This window comes from Marmota flaviventris, chromosome 7 (genome assembly GCF_047511675.1).
Source record: "Marmota flaviventris isolate mMarFla1 chromosome 7, mMarFla1.hap1, whole genome shotgun sequence".
NCBI classification, from domain to species: domain Eukaryota; kingdom Metazoa; phylum Chordata; class Mammalia; order Rodentia; family Sciuridae; genus Marmota; species Marmota flaviventris.
Genome location: NC_092504.1, coordinates 38,724,911 through 38,746,888, shown reverse-complemented (window position 1 = coordinate 38,746,888; position 21,978 = coordinate 38,724,911). Strand labels below are relative to the sequence as shown.

Here is a 21,978-nt window from a genome sequence, read left to right as displayed (position 1 = left end):
AACAGAAAGCCTACAGAATTATAGAAAATATTTACCACATGAAACTCAGATACAGCATCAACCTCCAGGATATATAAAGAACTCAAAAAGCTTAACACCAGAAAAATCCAAATAACCCAATCAATAAATGGGCTAAGTCACATCTGTATTCTTTTAAAGAACAATTCTTCTGTATAATTGTAAATGAGTGTTATCACAAACTTGAAAAAGAATGATAAAGTCAAACTTTTGATAATATACATAAAAAAGGTCTTCCCACTATTAAATTATTTTCCCCTCAGATATTTAATTAACCATGAAGACAAACATTGTCAACACATGGCATTCCTTTGTGAATATTCCCAGCGTGATTGTTCCAGATATTGAAAAGGAAATAAGAAGGATGGAAAATGGAGCATGCAGGTAAATCTGTACTTTTTCTTACGTATTTCTCATAGCAGCCATTGTTCTTTGATTTACCTAGGTTAAATTTCAATTTAACTTTATAAGTCATAACCTTATATTTTATAATATAATTTTGTTAATTTATGTATACTTTGAAACAGTATAACTTGTATAGCCAATGAACACAGATAATATTGTGATAAATTTTTCAAAAGCACACCAAATATTTCTTTAGTCATTGACAGGTACTTTCCTCATGAAATACTTCAAATTTAAACCGATGACATTGCCATAGATGAATGTGAAAAAGTACATAGAGTAGAAATGTTACTAATATGATTTAAAAGTATAAAGTGGTCACCCTATAAACTAACAGAAGGTGTGTGTAAATGTGGTTGAATTTTTTGTGTGTATGGAAAGAAGGGAATATTAAGAGAGTTCATACAACTATATAATAAGATTTAAAACTCAGATATCTCACTTTCTGTTTGATAAATATTAACATCAACCAATGCATTGAATAAGAATGTGGAAGTCCTAGTAAAGAGTTTCTTAATTAAATGAGTTTTACTGTATTATACATATGCTCTATAGAATACTGTGTATTCTGGACAGTTTTCAGCCCAATCTAATTTAAAATTGTGTTAGTTTGAGAGGGAAAGAAAGAAGTGAGGCATGTGTCCCTCTTATGAGAAATGTTGTTCCTCCTCCAAGGTTGAAAATTAATTGAATACATCTTTGCCTCCTGTTGAACTGTAGCTCCTTTTCTGACAATGATGACAGTGCCTCTATATCTGAAGAATCAGAGAATGAGAGATTCCAGGCAAGAGGCTCCTTTAAAAACAACTCATGCAGAATGGGAGAACCATCACAGAGGTGAGCAGTAGATCCGGTCCCTGAGGACATGGTTTTAACTGTTATTTGGACAAGAAGTCTTCTACTCCATTCAAAGATTGGGCTGGGCAAACATTCCTGTGTCCAGATACTATACAGGATCTCAGGAGTAACTTGCTCCTTCAGTTCCAATCCTTGCCCTCTATGGGAAAACTGCCACTGCCTGCACATTGGATTCCAAGTCACACAAGCACACTTGGTCATTTCCCCTGAGACTCTTGTCAATTTTTAAGAAACATCATGCCCTAATTCTCTTTGGTTTTCTGAAGGGAAGAAGGACAATTTTTCAGGGTTCTGAAGCAATTTTACATAAGAAGGTTGGCTGTCACTCTTTCACCTGTTCTATGCCATTTGACTCTACTTCCAGGAAACATTGCAGAGGAGTGAACAGCTAGAAGAGAAGAGCTACACTTCCTTAGTAGGAAGTAAGACAGTCATGGTGCAACATGGGGCTGTGAGAGTGTGGAAGGAGGCATTGCTGTGAATCAGGGGTTCCCACTCTATGAAAATTATGTACTTTTACTTTGCTTTTTTCCTTCCCACAGTTTTCCCACTGTTTTTGTTTTCTCCTTTTCCTATCTTCCCTGACCTATCTTAAATCATTTGTTAGGAGTTAGTGACATAAAACTTGTTTCACTTGAAGGCCAAGGAAGATGTTAATTCTTGATATAAACATTTACCCACAGTCATTAACTAAACACTCTTGTTCGAAACACTGGTATTTGGGAAACATGTGCTTCACAGAGGCTCTATATTTTCAAAAATCATCTAGGAAATCTTTAATAGTGAGTAGAAACTGAAAAGTATTTGTGCTTTAAACCCTTTTGCTTACAGTGGAAATTATACAGGTGGCAATCATGATTTCACGGTATATTTTGTTTCCCAGGGAGCAATACCTGCCTGGTGCGATGGCACTTTTCAATGTCAACAACAGCAGCAATAAGGAACAGTAAGTAATTTACAATAGAAAAATAAAAGTTTGTCTTAAAGAAAAACAGTAAATCTGATATTTAGTATATCTAAATCTGATACAGAGCAAATCAGGCAAATCATCTAATAGAATAACAGTGATGGTATTCTATTATTTGGGTTTTTGTTGTTATTTATTTCATATTAAAAGTAGTATTTATTTATTTATTCATTTATTTGAATGTCTGTAGAAAACCTTTGTCTACCATATGCATTCAAATGCTCTCCCTGGTGGGTAGAGTGGCTGACAAAAGGACATGAAACCTGATTAATTCTTTCCAGTCTGAACCAATGTATCTTACTTAGGTCAAGTTCCTTATGAGATGATCTAGATAGAGGTTTGTGTGCAGATGTTTATTAGGAATTCTTTGGGGGACAATATCTGGAAGGGAGTTGGGGGGTAGAATTGGGCAGAGGAAGAAGCTGAATTTCAGAGAATAGTTAATATACGATGTGATCCTATGAGGAGCTTTGGATCATGGATGGCCTTTCGGAGTTGTCCCATGTTTAGATTAAAGGACTGTGCCTTTCACCCATATACAGTCATTGGATAAGGGCTGGCCCTAGGAAGTGGGGGCATAACATTGAGCATAATGGTTTTCCTTCAGCCAAAGTCAACTAAGGGATAGGAAAAACTGTCAACTATTAGCAACCAATAGTCTTGGCAGGCAAAGAATGAATACCTGAAATCTGTGAACCACGGCATCCATCCAGCCCCCCTGTGCATGGCTCAGATTCATTTTTCTTTGTGTAGAAAATTTACTCATTTGGGCATATCTCTTCCAGGATTCTAGTTGTTCTTTTTTCCTGGGGAAGCTGATAAGAGGAAGGTTAATGGGATACCTTAAGGTCCTTGGCAACTGCAGCTGGTTTTGAAGATTCGACTAAAATTCCCCATCCCCTCCAACTCATTCTAGGGTCCTTTCTGCCCTCATCAGAACCTCTGTTGCCATACATGAATTACCTGGTGAAATAATATAGACACAGATCCTTGAAGGATTTGAGCTACTGGGCATGGTGCCCTTCTTGGGTCATGGCTACTATACTCGTCCACTTACTACCAAATCTGGAGAATGTTTAAAGATACCACAGTGGATCACTTGGGTGCCACATATATTTTCCATTCCTTCACTGTATACCAGCAGCACTATCTACTTCTGATGATCAAGGTCAATGACTCAGCATTGCCTATTGGATTCTTGGCATAAGGGATCCAAAGTGGCTGAGAATAGTGATAGCGTGATGTTTAATGGAACTTCAATCATATAGCCTGGGAGAGGCATGACACCTGCCCCCTCTCCCCAAGAAACCAGGACCTCTACACTCACAGAGCCTAAAGTTGCAGGAATGGAAAGTATGTTGTCTCTCGATTAGTCACCCTTACTTAGACTCCTTGGTTCCTAGACCCATGCATTCTATATAAGCATAGGCCATCATCTAAAGACCATAGATCCTTCATCTATATAGTATCTTGGAGAATGCCACCTCATCTTCCTGGGGTTTGAACTCTAAGATGGCATTTCAGCTTTGCCTTTAAAAGGCCACTTCAAACCTCTATCACATCATCAGCTTCTGAGTGGGGCAGCATATGATAGGACTACTGAATCCATACTCAGAGTTCAATGCCACATTTCCTTTGCTGTAAAGAAGATCCTCTGATCCAAAATAATGTTATGCAGTATTGTCAGAGCTGCCACATAGGACCTGAGTGGCCCCTAGCTCTGAGCGATGGAAATGTGGAGACTGGCTTCCCTGACCAGGAAGCAGGTGGATCCCCATCCTCACTGAGCAGAGGAGCAAAGCTTTGGGAGTGGGCGTTACCCAATGGAGTGGGCTGCCTTCTTGTTCTTTGTAATATTACCCCTGACCTTTTTTGGAAAGAACATTCCATGGAACCTCTCTTTGTGTGTTCCCTCTACCTAAGAATAAAGAATTCAGGTGGTGTTCTATCTTTTCAATAGACCCCTAAGGTCGAGAAAAAGGCCAAAGAAAAAGGTATTTTCTGTCTGTAATTATTTTGTGCCAACCCAAATTCACCTGGAGTAATCCTGACTGATTAGTTTTGTGTCGAGGCACCATATTCTATTTAAGTGGATCATAGCTTTTTTTTTTTTTTTGTACTGAGGATTCAATCCAGGGCAACTTAACCACTGAGCCACATTCCCAGATTACCGCCCCCCCCCCCATTTAAATATATTTTATTTAGAGAAGGGATCTCACTAAATTGCTTAGGGTCTTGCTAAGTTGCTGAGGCTGACTTTGAACTCATGATTAAGCCGTTAAAATAATGATACTGGTTAAAGCTTGTGATAAACAAAGCAAAACAAACAAACCAAAAATAAAATTTTTATTTAAAAATATAATAAAATAAAACAAAACAAAATAAAATTATATATATATATATATATATATATATATATATATATATATATATAAAAATTATATCTATATATTTGGTGTCCCTTCATAGTGGCAAGGGTCCAGTGTAGTTATCTTGAAGAGTGCTGTATTAGAATCATAGCACTGGCCTCTGTAACTGGCAGGTTGAATATTCAACCTTGGTGAGTGGGAAGCCACATGCTGGACCTATCTCTGCTACCATTGTGGCTCCATTTATATCCACATTCTGCCAGCATTGAAAATGCTGATGCAAGAGGTTGACTTTATCAACTGGCTGAGTCAGTCTGTCTACTTGTTTGTTTTGTACCTTTTCTGTGGTACCTGCTACTTGATGGACATTAAAAAGGGATACAAAGATTTTCAGTCGGCCGCTGCGCACGGGGGTTGCTGAAGTGCTGAGCGTGGTGCTCAGAGCAGCGGCTTTAATCGAGATTTCGCACAGCGTGTAAGAACCCCTTTCACCGTTAATCTGTAGCGGACCACTTTGCCAAGCAGCAGGAAGAACAAAGAGATCGAAAAAGAGACGCTTGGCTCCCGGACGCTTTGCCGCCCAAAGCCGTGGGCGCTTTGCTCCCATCTGCTTCCTCTTTCGCTTCGCTCTGGGCAGAAAAGGTGAATGTGTAATCAGCAGTTGATTGTAAGTACCCTAGGCAAAGAAAGCTCAGTGCGCCCTGCCCTGTTTTTTTTTTTTTTTTTTTGAATATTTTTTATACAGGGAGAGTTTGTGGATTGGAATCGTTGGCTGGGCTGCGGTTTCTGTGCCGAAAATCCACTCCGCGGGAGCCGCCATTTGCTTTCTGCCGGCTGTCTTGATGGCTATGGCTACATTGTCCGGCAGCCGCACCTAGAGGTTGGAGCTGGGCTGCGTGCCGAGCCCTGTCCTCCAAAGGCTGGACCGCAGCCTTGAGCGCCTGGGTCGCCTGTTCGCCGCTGCACCCTCGGGCAGAGTCTGCTCTGGGGTCGTTCTGCATGCCCCTGCGAGGGGACCCGTGCTTCAGAGGAAGGAGCCGGAGAGCCGCGGCGGCAGCCGCTTGGGCCCTGGGGGCTGGGCACTGGTTCTTTGGCGCAGCTACGGTCGCGGACGAGAGTGGCGCCCCTGAGCGTGGCCCCGGGGAAGAGGCGACGGCGGCAGGGTTTAATTTCTAGAAATCTGGACTGGAAACAGAAGCAGCAGTTTGTATAATCCCAAGAACTTGCTTATGCCAGGAAGCTGTAAGGGCAACATGAATATCATTGAGGAGATCTAACATGGCAGCGGGCGGGGAGAGATCAAGTCTCTGACCGCTTCAACTGCGCGGGCATAGGGAGCTGTAAACTGTATAAATGCTGTTTGCCCAGGATCACTAGGCAATGCTGAGCTGACGTGGATCTGGGGTGTACAGTCTGGGCCCCTCAGAACACACACACCGAGCCCGGATCGGCTGCATCCAAGCTCCGGTTCGCCTGCTTCTCGTGACTCAGCACTAACAATCCCGCTGAAATAACTGGTTGGCCCTTAGGAACTTTCAGAGGTAAAAACCAACCGAGCCTTCATAGGCAGTGGCCACAGGATTGAAACGGGGATTGGGAGAGACAGTCAGGACCCACCCGTTGCACTGGTCACCCGGCAAAGGGAACGAATGGTCACCATTTACATGTGATACCACCTTGGCAGAGAACTGAGGTCACGGACGGAGGAGATAACTGCATTGAAACCAGCGCAACAGGGCTCCCAGGAGCAGCAGACATGGCGTGTAGCCAGTATTGTGGTGAGCGTCACAGGTGAGCGCGGCCTGGCTTGAGGAAACACAAGAGAAGGCCCTAGGCACTCAGGATTGGAGACCCTCCCAGTCTGTGAGGAAGAGCTGCTACACAGTGATTGGTTCCCACTTAGTGAGAGGAGAAGCTTGACCCAGTGGGCACAGCTCCACCTACTAGAAGAGAAATTAATCAAACTCTATGACTGCATTTATTATTATTATTATTATTATCATTTTTTTCTTTTTCTTTTTTCTTTCATTTTCAATTTTTTATTGTTGTTGTTCTTTAACTTTTTTAATGTTTCTAATTTTTTTTATTATTATTATAATTTTTCAAATTTTAATTATCATTATTTTTATTATCATTATTATTTTTGTAAAAAAATTTTTTTCTTTTCTTTCTTTCTTTATTTTCTAACTTCTTTGTGTGTGTTTTGTTTTTGTTTCTTTTGTCTTTTCATTTCTTTTCAATTTTCTTATTCCCCCTTCCTTGAATTCTACCTGCCTACTCTCATTCTCTTTAGTGACTTCTTCCCTTCCCTTCTAATATCTTTCCTCCCAAGCATCAAATAAATTTATAAGAGTAAACAGTAACTCAGCAGTCAAGCAGAACAAGAAGTAACATGAGCAGCATAAAAAAGCAAGGAAGAAAAGGGGTACAAACAATGAAGGACAGCCTAAATATTCAGGAGGACCTAGAGTCAGCAGAAAAATGGTCATATAAAGAACTCAAGGAACACCTTAGACAGATGGAATGGAACCTTAAAGAGGATACGAGACAGCAAATCCAAACAGTGAAAGAACACTTTGAAAATCAATTACATAAACAGATAAAAGAAGAAGTTAAGCATCTTTATCAGGAGATAGAGATTATAAAAAAAATCAAACAATAATTCTAGAAATGAAGGAAACGATAAACCAAATTAAAAACTCAATTGAGAGTATCACTAACAGAGTGGAGCAAGTAGAAGCCAGAACGTCAGATAATGAAGACAAAATATATCATCTTGAAAAGAGCCTAGCCAACTCAGAAAGGCTGGTTAAAAATCATGAGAGAAACATCCAAGAGATATGGGATAACATAAAAAAACCAAAGCTATGAGTCATCGGGATACAAGAAGGTACAGAGATTCAAACCAAGGGAATGAGTAGCCTGCTGAATGAAATAATTACAGAAAACTTTCCAGAAATAAAAAAGGGAACGGATATACAAATTTTAGATGCATACAGGACACCGAGCACACAAAATCACAGTAGACCAACGCCAAGACACATTGTTATGAAGATATCCAATATACAGAACAAAGAGAAAATATTAAAAGCTACAAGAGAAAGGAGGCAGATTACATTCAGGGGTAAACCAATAAGGTTAACAACGGATTTTTCATCACAGACGCTGAAAGCGAGAAGATCCTGGAACAATGTATTTCAAACACTGAAAGACAATGGATGCCAACCAAGAATTCTGTATCCAGCAAAATTAAGCTTCAGGTATGACAACGAAATAAAAATCTTTCATGACAAACAAAAGCTAAAAGAATTTGCAGCCAGAAAACCAGCATTGCAAAGCATCTTGAGCAAAACACTACACGAGGAAGAAATGAAAAACAATAACCAAAACCATCAGTGGGAAGTGCCTCTATAAAAACAGAGGGTGGGGGAAAAGCTAACCATGGAGAAACAAACTAAATTAAATTAAAAAAAAAGAAGATAAATAATCAAACATGGCTGGAAGTACAAACCATATATCAATAGTAACTCTAAACGTTAATGGCTTAAACTCTCCAATAAAGCGACATAGGCTGGTAACATGGATTAAAAAAATAAATACAACAATATGCTGCCTCCAGGAGACACATCTGATTGCAAAAGACATACACAGGCTGAAGGTGAAAGGTTGGGAAAAAATATACCACGCACACGGTCCTCGTAAGCAAGCAGGGGTGGCCATTCTCATATCGAATAAAATCGACTTCAAGACTAAGTTAATCAAAAGGGATAAGAAAGGATATTATATACTGTTAAAAGGAACCATTCACCAGCAAGACATAACAATTATCAATATTTATGCACCAAATAATGGTGCTGCGACGTTCATAAAACAAATTCTCCTCAAGTTCAAGAATCAAATAGACCACAACACAATAATTATGGGTGACTTCAACACACCTCTCTCACCATTTGACAGATCCTCCAAACAAAAGTTGAATAAAGAAACTATAGAACTCAATATCACAATTAACAACCTAGACTTAACTGACATATATAGAATATATCAACCATCATCAAGTGGATATACTTTTTTCTCAGCAGCACATGGATCCTTCTCAAAAATAGACCATATATTATGCCATAGGGCAACCCTCAGTAAATATACAGGGGTGGAGATAATCCCATGCATTTTATCTGATCATAATGGAATGAAACTGGAAATCAATGATAAAAGAAGGAAGGAAAAATCCTACATCACATGGAAAATGAACAATATGTTACTGAATGATCAATGGGTTACAGAAGACATAAAGGAGGAAATCAAAAAATTCTTAGAGATAAATGAAAATACAGACACAACATATCGGAATCTATGAGACACAATGAAAGCAGTTTTAAGAGGGAAATTCATCGCCTGGAGGTCATTCCTCAAAAAAAGGAAAAACCAACAAATAAACGAACTCACACTTCATCTCAAAGCCCTAGAAAAGGAAGAACAAAACAACAGCAAATGTAGCAGAAGGCAAGAAATAATTAAAATCAGAGCGGAAATCAACGAAATTGAAACAAAAGAAACTATTGAAAAAATTAACAAAACTAAAAGTTGGTTCTTTGAAAAAATAAATAAGATCGACAGACCCTTAGCCATGCTAACGAAGAGAAGAAGAGAGAGAACTCAAATTACTAACATACGGGATGAAAAAGGCAATATCACAACAGATGCTACAGAAATACAGAAGACAATTAGAAATTATTTTGAAAACCTATATTCCAATAAAATAGAAGATAGTGAAGACATCGATAAATTCCTTAAGTCATATGATTTGCCCAGACTGAATCAGGAGGATACTCACAACTTAAACAGACCAATATCAATAGATGAAATAGAAGAAGCAATCAAAAGACTTCCAACCAAGAAAAGCCCAGGACCGGATGGGTATACAGCGGAGTTTTACAAAACCTTTAAGGAAGAATTAATACCAATACTTTTCAAGCTATTTCAGGAAATAGAAAAAGAGGGAGCTCTGCCAAATTCATTCTATGAGGCCAACATCACCCTGATTCCGAAACCAGACAAAGACACCTCAAAGAAAGAAAACTACAGACCAATATCTCTGATGAACCTAGATGCAAAAATCCTCAATAAAATTCTGGCGAATCGGATACAAAAGCACATCAAAAAAATTGTGCACCATGATCAAGTAGGATTCATCCCTGGGATGCAAGGATGGTTCAATATATGGAAATAAATAAATGTTATTCACCACATCAATAGACTTAAAGATAAGAACCATATGATCATCTCAATAGACGTAGAAAAAGCATTCGACAAAGTACAGCATCCCTTTATGTTCAAAACATTAGAAAAACTAGGAATAACAGGAACTTACCTTGACATTGAAAAAGCTATCTATGCTAAGCCTCAGGCTAGTATCATTCTGAATGGAGAAAAATTGAAGGCATTCCCCCTAAAATCTGGAACAAGACAGGGATGCCCTCTATCACCACTAATATTCAATATAGTTCTCGAAACACTGGCCAGAGCAATTAGACAGACGAAAGAAATTAAAGGCATAAAAATAGGAAAGGAAGAACTTAAATTATCACTATTTGCAGATGACATGATTCTATACCTAGAAGACCCAAAAGGGTCTACAAAAAAACTACTAGAACTAATACATGAATTCAGCAAAGTGGCAGGATATAAAATCAACACGCATAAATCAAAGGCATTTCTGTATATCAGTGACAAAACTTCTGAAACGGAAATGAGGAAAAACACTCCATTCACAATATCCTCAAAAAAAATAAAATACTTGGGAATCAACCTAACAAAAGAGGTGAAGGACTTATACAATGAAAACTACAAAACCCTAAAAAGAGACGTAGAAGAAGATCTTAGAAGATGGAAAAATATACCCTGTTCATGGATAGGCAGAACTAACATCATCAAAATGGCGATATTACCAAAAGTTCTCTATAGGTTTAATGCAATGCCAATCAAAATCCCAATGGCATTTATTGTAGAAATAGAGAAAGCAATCATGAAATTCATATGGAAAAATAAAAGACCAAGAATAGCAAAAGCAATTCTAAGCAGGAAGTGTGAATCAGGTGGTATAGCGATACCGGATTTAAAACTATATTACAGAGCAATAGTAACAAAAACAGCATGGTACTGGTACCAAAACAGGCGGGTGGACCAATGGTACAGAATAGAGGACACAGAGACTAATCCACAAAGCTACAGCTATCTTATATTTGATAAAGGGGCTAAAAGCATGCAATGGAGGAAGGATAGCATCTTCAACAAATGGTGTTGGGAAAACTGGAAATCCATATGCAACAAAATGAAACTGAATCCCCTCCTCTCGCCATGCAAAAAAGTTAACTCAAAGTGGATCAAGGAGCTAGATATCAAATCAGAGACTCTACGTCTGATAGAAGAAAAAGTTGGCTCTGATCTACATATTGTGGGGTCGGGCTCCAAATTCCTTAATAGGACACCCATAGCACAAAAGTTAATAACAAGAATCAACAAATGGGACCTACTTAAACTGAAAAGTTTTTTCTCAGCAAGAGAAACAATAAGAGAGGTAAATAGGGAGCCTACATCATGGGAACAAATTTTTACTCCTCACACTTCAGATAGAGCCCTAATATCCAGAGTATACAAAGAACTCAAAAAATTAAACAATAAGAAAACAAATAACCCAATCAACAAATGGGCCAGGGACCTGAACAGACACTTCTCAGAGGAGGACATACAATCAATCAACAAGTACATGAAAAAATGCTCACCATCTCTAGCAGTCAGAGAAATGCAAATCAAAACCACCCTAAGATACCATCTCACTCCAGTAAGATTGGCAGCCATTATGAAGTCAAACAACAACAAGTGCTGGCGAGGATGTGAGGAAAAGGGTACTCTTGTACATTGCTGGTGGGACTGCAAACTGGTGCGGCCAATTTGGAAAGCAGTATGGAGATTCCTGGGAAAGCTGGGAATGGAACCACCATTTGACCCAGCTATTGCCCTTCTCGGACTATTCCCTGAAGACCTTAAAAGAGCGTACTACAGGGATACTGCTACATCGATGTTCATAGCAGCACAATTCACAATCGCTAGACTGTGGAACCAACCCAGATGCCCTTCAATAGATGAATGGATAAAAAAAATGTGGCATTTATACACAATGGAGTATTATACAGCACTAAAAAATGACAAAATCATGGAATTTGCAGGGAAATGGATGGCACTAGAGCAGATTATGCTTAGTGAAGCTAGCCAATCCCTAAAAAACAAATACCAAATGTCTTCTTTGATATAATGAGAGCAACTAAGAACAAAGCAGGGAGGAAGAGCAGGAAGAAAAGATTAACATTAAACAGATACATGAGGTGGGAGGGAAAGGGAGAGAAAAGGGAAATTGCATGGTAATGGAGGGAGATCCTCATTGTTATACAAAATTACATATAAGAGGTTGTGAGGGGAATGGGAAAATAAATAAGGAGAGAAATGAATTACAGTAGATGGGGTAGAGAGAGAAGATGGGAGGGGAGGGGAGGGGAGATAGTAGAGGATAGGAAAGGTAGCAGAATACAACAGTTACTAATAGGGCATTATGTAAAAATGTAGATGTGTAACCGACGTGATTCTGCAATCTGTATTTGGGGTAAAATTGGGAGTTCAAAACCCACCTGAATCAAATGTATGAAATATGATATGTCAAGAGCTTTGTAATGTTTTGAACAACCAATAAAAAAAAACAAAACAAAGATTTTCAGTCTTGGTGCATGTGTTCATAAATCTATTCATTCTGTTTCTTCTCCAGAACTATTTTTCTTGATCTTTCAATCTTTTTTCATCTAAGTACTTGACCAACCAGTCAAGGCATTTGTGACTGCCCATAAATCCTCACATATTCTTAAGCTAAATCATTTTTTTCCATACAAAAGTGAATGACCCATACAAGCAAAGAAATGAAAAATTGTGCTCCATTTGTGTACTATAAATCGAAATGCATTCTGCTGTCATGTATAACACATTAGGACAAATTAATTAATTAATTTTAAAAAGCAGCCGGGTGCTGTGGCACATGCCTGTAATCCCCGCAGCTCAGGAGGCTGAGGCAAGAGGATCGAGAGTTCAAAGCCAGCCTCAGAAACAGCGAGGCACTAAGCAACTCAGTGAGACCCTGTCTCTAAATAAAATACAAAATAGGGCTGGGGATGTGGCTCAGTGGTCTAGTGAAACTGAGTCCCTGATACCAAAAAAAAAAGTAAATGACTATATTGTTTGAAGATGTGTCACAGGGGAGATTATTCTTACCACTGTATTTCAAGGCTACCTCTAAGTGAGGTTATAGTATAGATACAGCTTATTTTTATCTTGCATTCATGTGCCAATACCGTGCTCCATCAGTTGATCCTAAAGAACTACACATATAGAGCTGGGGATATAGCTTACTGGGTAGAGTGCTTACCTTGCATGCACTAAGGCCCTGGGTTCTAATCCCCAGCAAGACCAAAAAAAAAAAAAAAAAAGAACTCTCAATATGGTCCTAGGTGGAAACTTAGAGATAGGAAATGATATAACCATGGTAATTGACGGTGGGTGGGCGGGTCAACAAAATCCATGGGTCAATCCTTGGCTTCCCATGGATGTGATCTCTTAAAATCTGCTTGGACAGTTTACCTCTTCCCTCTGTTTCATGCTTAATCTTAGCTACACTACTCAATCATATGATGCCCAATCTTACAACTTGGATGGATTAACACACAGAGCTGTTTTTTTTTTTGTTTTGTTTTTTTTTTTTTTTTTGGTGGTGCTGGGGATTGAACCCAGAGCCTTGTGCATGTGAGGCAAGCACTCTACCAATTGAGCTATATCCCTAGCCCTACAAAGCTCTTTCTGACTATTCATGAAAAAATTACTTTAGTTATGATTATTTTCTCTAAAGAAAATTTGTGGCATTTTCTTAAAATTCTCTGTGCCTCGGGCTGGGGTCATGGTTCAGTGGTAGAGTGCTCGCCTTGTGTGTGTGAGGCATTGTGTTTGATTCTCAGCACCACATATAAATAAATTAATTAAATAAAGGCCCATTGACAACTAAAAAAAATTTTAAAAAAATTCTCTATGCTTTTATTTAAGGATAAATACAAATTATATCAAGAGGCTTAAATTCTAAATTACTATTTTTAAAATAAATCAATATTTTGGAAGTGTACTCTCTTGGAACTATTGTTTCTTAAGTTGACTTCTTGGAATTTTGCCTTTAATTCCTTCCATTTTCTTTAATTTCCCATATCAATTAACCTGGGAACTTTTGCTTATTTTATTATCTGGGTAAGTGTCCACTCTTTTTTTTTTTGATAGAAATCTCCATTAAGAGACTAAATTTCTAGTTTATGAGCACTGGGCCAGGTTTTTAAATGCAAGGCTGAGAATTTTCTTTATAGAAAAGTGAAACAGAATGAAAGTCAGAGTGTAATATGATTATGTGACAGAGGTATTGTTTCTTTTTTAGAGAACCAAAAGAAAAAAATAAAAAGAAAAAAGAAAAGAAGAAGTAAGTGAGACTTTGGCACAAATGTACCCATATTTTTTGGCCCATACATTTTCATTTTTTAATACTACATACTCAACCTTTCAGCAAGTCTGATGATAAAAATAAAAAGGAGCCAGAGAAGAAAAAGAGGAAGGAAAAGAAAAAAGAGAAGAAAAAAAAAGAGGAGAAAAACAAAGATAAAAAAGAAGAGTAAGTATTTTTAATAGTATTGAAATTAGAAATGAATTTGTTGTGGGTTTTAGATATAAGAATAATTTCCCATAATATAAAGTAGAAGAAAGTTTATAATAAAGAATCCCTGTGTAAAGAATAAGTGTCTCTAAATATTTAAAATTAATTATTATTAAATGTGAATTAAAACTTTTTTCTAAATTCCCTAAAATTAGCAACTATTAGTTTTCTCATCAAGACTTTTTGCAATTATGGATAACTGCAAAAGTCTTCTACGAGCATTGGTGAAGATAAACATCACTGAGAAATACTTAGGTTCGAGGAGAATTGGCTACCTAGAATTTTACATCAAACTGAAATAAGAATTTAATAATTTCATTAGTGCTTTTGAGTAATAAATACTGTATGGTAAATACTCCAAAGTAAAGAATGATTATTGCAAAAGCATGCCTACTTTTGAGAGCAGTACAAAACACAGCCTCTTTCTTGTATTCTTTCTAAAACAAACAGTTGAAAGCTAAAACTTCATAAGGCAAAGGTCAAGTGGCATTTGAAAGCTCTTTTTACTTTCTATTAAAGACAAATTATTTTATGAACTTACTTTGAATTCTTTACCAAACAAAGGTTCTGTCCTGTGACTGTTTAGGATGGCGCTGAGGTTTGTATAAGGAGACAAGTCCTTAAAAATACAGTCTTGTTTAAAAGAGAATAAAATCATGGCATTTGCAGGTAAATGGATGGAGTTGGAGAATATAATCCTAAGTGAAGTTAGCCAATCCCAAAAAACCAAATGCTGAATGTTTTCTCTGATATAAGGAGGCTGATTCATAATGGGGTTGGGGGGCGAGCATGGGTGTATTAGATGAGCTCTAGATAGAGCAAAGGGGAGGGAGGGGAAGGGAGGGGGCATGGGTGTAGGAAAGACAGTGGAATGAAATGGACATCATTACCCTAAGTACATGTATGAAGACATGAAAGGTGTGATTCTACTTTGTGTACAACCAGAGATATGAAAAATTGTTCTCTGTAGGTGTAATATGAACTGTAATGCATTCTGCTGTCATACATAACAAACCAGAATAAAAAAAAATATGAGGGCTGGGATTGTGGCTCAGCGGTAGAGCGCTCATCTAGCATGAGTGAGGCCCTGGGTTTGATCCTCAGCACCACATAAAAATAAATAAGTTAATTAAAGGTATCATGTCCATCTACAACTAAAAAAATTAAAAAAAAAAATACAAGCTTGGACCAGAATATTCAAAAATAGTGTCCATTTCACCATATGTTTCCTTCCTGCCTTCTTCTTGCCCTTTATCACCACTCTTAAAGAATCTTCCTCCATGCTGGTGAATAAGGCCTTTGTATTAGGTTGTGTTAGATTATTCTTTCTTTACAGATGAGAAAGAAGTCAGGAGTCTTTCCTCCCCACACACAAAGTGTTTCTAATCACTTTGTTACGTGATTGAGAAGGGGTGGCAAATTCACTATTCTTCTACCACCCATAAACTTCCCAACGAGTCTGCGGAACATCTGTGGTTTTCTGTAATCTGTGCTACTCTTCCCTCTTAGGGGATGGGGTATAGAAGTGACTGCAGCATTACAGTAAAACCAGGGCCTTAATAAAATTGAATATATGGTTTAACATAATACTGGTAGTTTATCTATCCACCCCTCGCTAATCAGTTTCTTATGCCTAGTGCACTTACCAAGCTAACCTTCTGACTTCAGGGTAAACTTATTCAGCTTACTCCTATTTCATTAATTGTGGGAGGTAGGCGTGACCACATTCAATATGGTAAATAAACATGTTCTTGTTTCTTGGTAACCTTCCTCTTTATTTCTACTTGCTGCTAGGGAGAAGAAAGAAGTTGTGATTATTGATCCCTCAGGAAACTCATACTACAACTGGCTTCTTTGCATCTCCTTACCTGTGATGTACAACTGGACGATGCTTATTGCAAGGTGTTCATTTTTTTTTTTTTTTTTTTTTTTTTTTGTGAATCTCAGTCCACTTCTAATGTCCAAGTTTACTGACTAAACAATTTGACCTAGAGCTCTTCAGGACACACCTTCTCTACCACAGGTTATAAAGGGAGTCTGAATTATTCTCAATGTGTTTTCCTGAGATCAGGAGAAGGTGCTTTGGTTCTCAATATACTTGGCCTTCAGTATTGGGGATGGCAAGTGGGGGGTACTTTTAAACTTCTGATTGCTCTATCATGTATTTAGAAGATTAGGAGAAATATATATATATGTGTGTGTGTGTGTGTGCGTGCGCGTGCGTGCGTGTGTGTGTGTGTGTATATATATATATATATATATATATATATATATATAATATATATATAGAGAGAGAATGTTGCCAATATTGGAAACATATCAAGAGTCTAGTGTCTTCAGACGATAGATACCTCAGCCATCCACAACCAAGCATGATTTCCTTAAACATTTTGTATTCAGAGAGAGAATATAAACTGGTGATCACTGTACTTCATCTGATATATCTTGACTTTAACTTGAGCCCATTTATTCTTATTTGATATTTTTACTGACTAGGGTTAATGAGAAGAATGTTGGAGTTCAAAAATATGAGAAAAATATTTGAACTACTCAAGGAAAGATTTGGGAAAGCCATGATTGATCAAATACATTCCAAGAATCCCTCCTAAGTCTTAGCGTATTGTACTTCTCAAAATTATAAATAGACAAATTTTACTTCAGTTAGTTTCCACTTCACTTTATTTATATAAGTTTTTCTTTTACAGAGCATGTTTTGATGAACTTCAATCTGATTACCTAGGATACTGGCTTGTTTTGGATTACATATCAGATATAATCTATCTTATTGATATGTTTGTACGAACAAGGACAGGTAAATATGTTCAGTTTTGGAGATTCTAGAATTTAATGTCTTTTCCTCTATTAAAAGATTTAAAATTTCTCCATCTGAGTATTCTTTAAAATAAATTCACAAAAATCTGTTTTAGAGGAAAAAGCACTTCTCTTGAAAATTACAATTACTCTTAAAAATAAGAGTAATTATGTACTCACTGGCCATCTCAGGCCACTCCAAGTGATTCAGAAAGATGTTAGTTGCTAGGTAACCTTTTGAGCAGGAACTGGTGGTTTTCCTCCATTTTCCTGTTCATTAGGTCTATGCCAGGTGAGAGGACTGGAGAGAACAGAAATATTCTGCCAACTCTTGCTGGGGAAAGGATAATGACTATGTAATTAGGAAATCCCTTGGAAAGGCAGGGGAAACATTGTTTTAACCAGCAGAGCCATATTAGATATTTTGTAGAAAACATGAACTTTGTGATTCATGGCGGGGCATGATTGACCAGGGGCAGCTTCTTATTTCACGCGCTCTTGGCGTATAAGTTACAAGTTCCTTGTATTTTACATTGCTCTCCACATGCATGTGTAACTAGTGTATGCAGAGGAGAAGCTTTTGAGAACTATTATAGAATATTGAGGCATTTTCTAAATATCAGTGCCCTGGTGTAATGCTCCAATTATTCTGTCCTTTTTCCATTATAGAAAGAGGAACAAACATTTTGTCCTAATGTGATGTATTACAGCACTGAAATTCTGGGTTTAACAAAAACAAGGCCTATGGTAAATAGCATAGAAGGAAAGATCCCAAGTAACTAGGTATGAGGGACAATAATGCCCCGCCCCCATCAAGGGAAAAGATGAGAGATGAAAATGCAGCCTCATAGAGACTTATGCTTCACATGAAAGGGGCAGGGCACACATGCAAAATGGACAGCAGGGCAGATACCCAAGCAGACACCCAAGTTTCCAAGGTAGGCCTAGGATTCTGTCAAGAGAGTGGCATGAGTTATTAGGTGTAGGGCCAGGGTGTTCAAGACACTTTTGAAGATCTGTGTATGTTAGGAAATGTAAACTATTTTTTTCTTACTGTACTCTCAACACAATACACTTGTGTCTACCAAAATGTATGTGGAGAAACTCCACATACCAAGCAATTCTGCAACATCAGTTGGTATTCTTCAATTAAACTCAATTCTGACACTAACTGGAAGTAGTGCAGACCCCATATGTTAGGGGCTCAATCCCACAAGATGCTCCCCCACTTCAGATGACAGCTTCAGCTTGTGACCCGTGCTTGTGACCTACCAGCTATAAAATCAGGGTTCCCACAATCCCTTCCTCGGTTTCAATGATTTGTTCATATGGCTCACAGAATTCTGGGAAACACATTTACTAGTTTTTTGTATTAATAAAGGATATAACGAATGATACAGATGAATGGTCAGATGAAGAGATTCATAAGGCGAAGTCTGGAAGTCTAGAAGGGTCCTAAAGCAGGAGCTTTGGTCTCCATGGAATTGGGGCATGCAACTCTTTATGCACCATACACGTCTTGGCCAACCTGGAAACTCTCTGAATCCCATAGTTAGATATATTAACTAATATATTGACTAGCACAGTGGCGCACGCCTGTAATCCCAGGGGTTTGGGAGGCAGAGGCAGGAAGATCACGAGTTTAAAGCCAGCCTTAGCAATTTAGTGAGATGCTAAGCAATTCAGTGAGACCCTGTTTCTAAATAAAATACAAAATAGGTCCAGTGATGTGGCTTAGTGGTCGAGTGCCCCTGAGTTCAATCCCCAGTACCCCCTCCCAAAAAATGCCTAATATATTAACTTAATCTCTACCCCTTCTCCCCTTCCTGGAGAAAGTTGAGGCTGAAAGTTCCAAGCTTCTAAACATGGCTTATTCTTTCTGGTGATCAGCCCCCTCTAGGAGTTGCTTTCTTAGAATAAAAGACTCTTATCACCCAGAAAATTCCAAGGGATTAGTATCTCAGTGTTAGGAATTGGGGTCAAAGGTCAAATATCAGAACAAAAGCTGCAACTAGCATTCCTGTTGCTCAGAAAATTATAAGGATTTTAAGAACTCTGTACCAGAAACAAGGACAAAAACCAAATATGTAATTTATTATATCACACTATCAAGAATATAAATGCTTTCTATGAAAGAGATGACTTTACCTGAACACTTGAATGGGGATTCTGAATCCTGAGAGATTTGTGCATATATATACAAATCTCTCACTTTCACACTTACAAAGCTCCACTTTTTATTTCCACAACAGACTATTGTCCACAGGCATACATTGATTGATACTCAGGTTACATATTACATTAATGAAGGCAATTGGATTGTTGTTTTGACCTTAACAAAGTTGAGAGTTACTTTAGAAAAATTCACAACAGCCTAAAAAAGAAAAAAAAAAAAATCAAGTTGATTTTTTTCCTTTTATTTTAGGTTATCTAGAACAAGGATTGCTGGTGAAAGAAAAAGGAAAACTCATAAAGAAATATACATCAGGTTTGCAATTTAAACTTGATGTACTGTCAATGATACCAACTGATCTGATATATTTTAAGTTAGGGTGGAACTATCCCGAAGTTCGATTGAATAAGCTGCTAAGGATCTCTCGTATGTTTGAGTTCTTCCAGAGAACAGAAACAAGGACAAACTATCCAAACGTCTTTAGGATTTCTAACCTTGTTATGTATATCATCATCATTATCCATTGGAATGCATGTGTGTACTACTCTATTTCGAAAGCTATTGGATTTGGTAATGATACATGGGTCTACCCTGATATTAATGATCCTGAATTTGGCCGTTTGTCTAGAAAATATGTATACAGCCTTTACTGGTCTACACTGACTTTGACTACCATTGGTGAAACACCACCTCCTGTGCTGGACTCTGAATATATCTTTGTGGTGGTTGATTTTTTAATTGGAGTTTTAATTTTTGCTACCATTGTTGGTAACATAGGTTCTATGATTTCCAACATGAATGCAGCAAGGGCAGAATTTCAATCAAGAGTTGATGCTGTCAAGCAATACATGAATTTTCGAAATGTAGGCAAAGATATGGAGAAGAGGGTAATTAAATGGTTTGACTACCTGTGGACTAACAAAAAAACAGTTGATGAGAAAGAAGTCTTGAAGTATCTGCCTGATAAACTAAGGGCAGAAATTGCCATCAATGTTCACTTAGACACATTAAGAAAGGTGCGTATTTTTGCTGACTGTGAAGCTGGTTTGTTGGTGGAGTTGGTCTTGAAATTACAACCCCAAGTCTATAGTCCTGGAGACTACATATGCAAGAAAGGGGATATTGGAAGAGAGATGTACATCATCAAGGAAGGTAAACTTGCTGTGGTGGCAGATGATGGAATCACTCAGTTTGTGGTGTTGAGTGATGGCAGCTACTTTGGTGAGATTAGCATTCTTAACATTAAAGGTAGCAAAGCTGGTAATCGAAGAACAGCCAATATCAAAAGTATTGGCTACTCAGACCTGTTCTGTCTGTCAAAAGATGACCTCATGGAAGCTCTAACTGAGTACCCGGATGCCAAAACTATGCTGGAAGAGAAAGGGAAGCAAATCCTAATGAAAGATGGTCTACTGGATGAAAGCATTGCAAATGCTGGTAGTAGTCCTAAAGACCTTGAAGAGAAGGTCACTCGAATGGAGGGGTCAGTAGATCTCCTGCAAACACGGTTTGCCAGGATCCTGGCTGAGTATGAGTCAATGCAACAGAAACTGAAGCAAAGGTTAACCAAGATTGAGAAATTTCTGAAACCAGTCATTGACACAGATTTTTCAGCTCTTGAGGGAGCTGAGGTAGAAAGTGGACCCATAGACTCTACACAGGACTGAAAAACTGATCATTAACAAGAACACACACATCTTGTGATCCTTTTAATCATGTGACCTAAGGCAAATGAAATTTGGAAGAATAGGAAGCCACAGTTGGGAAATTTTTCCATAAGAAAAATTGTGCTTGGGTGCATGACACAAGGCCCTATACTCACTGTAAGGAACTATGATTATGAAATTATCGTATCTCAGGATTTTTCACAGTGTATAATGTGCAAGGACATAAACTGATAAATTTGTCAGTGTCTGTATCTTCTGATTTTTTTTCATATCACTTCCTGTGCTGAACTCTGAGTATGTCTTTGTGGTGGCTAATTTCTTAATTGGAATTTTCATTTTTTGCTCTCATTGTTGGTAACATAGTTTTATGATTTCCAACATGAATGCAGCCTTCTATGTTCCTTTTATGTAATATTATTTATAAAAGTGAATAAGTATCCCTCACTTGCAGGTTATTTGCATTGTTGAGGAATAAAATATATTCAGAGTAACTGGGAGTTACTGTGTGTATCATGTCGGGTATACCATTTTTTAGAAGAATTAGAATGCAATAAAGTAACATGAATTATGAAACTATAGTGAATATGAATTTATTGATAATTTAGTAGGGAGTTTAGGATCTTAACTCTTTTCAAGGTCATTTTAAGGACACTAGCCATTGTGATAGTCTAGAACTCAGGGTAGTAGGGAGAAACTTCTTACAGATAAATCATGAAAAGTCAGATTTCACTATATGAATATATTCATACACACAAATATTGAAATATATAATATTGAAAATCATAAAATGTTATAGAAATTCTTTTTTAAAATATTTATTTTTTAGTTTTAGGTGGACACAATATTTTTATTTTTTTATTTTTATGTGGTACTGAGGATAGAACCCAGTGTCTCTTGCATGCTTGGCAAGCACTCTACCCCTGAGC

General features: G+C 37.7%; 1 protein-coding gene across 1 annotated transcript; it reads left to right on the top strand.

Moving 5' to 3' along the window:
• Positions 1-289: 289 nt before the first annotated feature.
• Cnga1 (cyclic nucleotide gated channel subunit alpha 1) lies at positions 290-21,052 on the top strand. Its single transcript, XM_027940695.2, has 8 exons — positions 290-402; positions 1,144-1,260; positions 2,165-2,227; positions 14,129-14,170; positions 14,255-14,359; positions 16,196-16,303; positions 17,107-17,213; positions 19,638-21,052. Exons 1-8 carry the CDS (start codon positions 296-298, stop codon positions 21,050-21,052), a joined length of 2,064 nt encoding a protein of 687 aa, XP_027796496.2. The 5' UTR covers positions 290-295.
• The last annotated feature ends 926 nt before the right edge of the window (positions 21,053-21,978 follow it).

Bases quoted from the DNA above. Each gene is read 5' to 3' on its own strand.
- Cnga1 (XM_027940695.2), top strand. From the start codon at position 296: ATGAAGACAAACATTGTCAACACATGGCATTCCTTTGTGAATATTCCC. The intron at 14,360-16,195 runs GTAAGTATTTTT...ACTTGCTGCTAG, and splicing joins AACAAAGATAAAAAAGAAGA to GGAGAAGAAAGAAGTTGTGA. The intron at 16,304-17,106 runs GTGTTCATTTTT...TTTCTTTTACAG, and splicing joins TGGACGATGCTTATTGCAAG to AGCATGTTTTGATGAACTTC.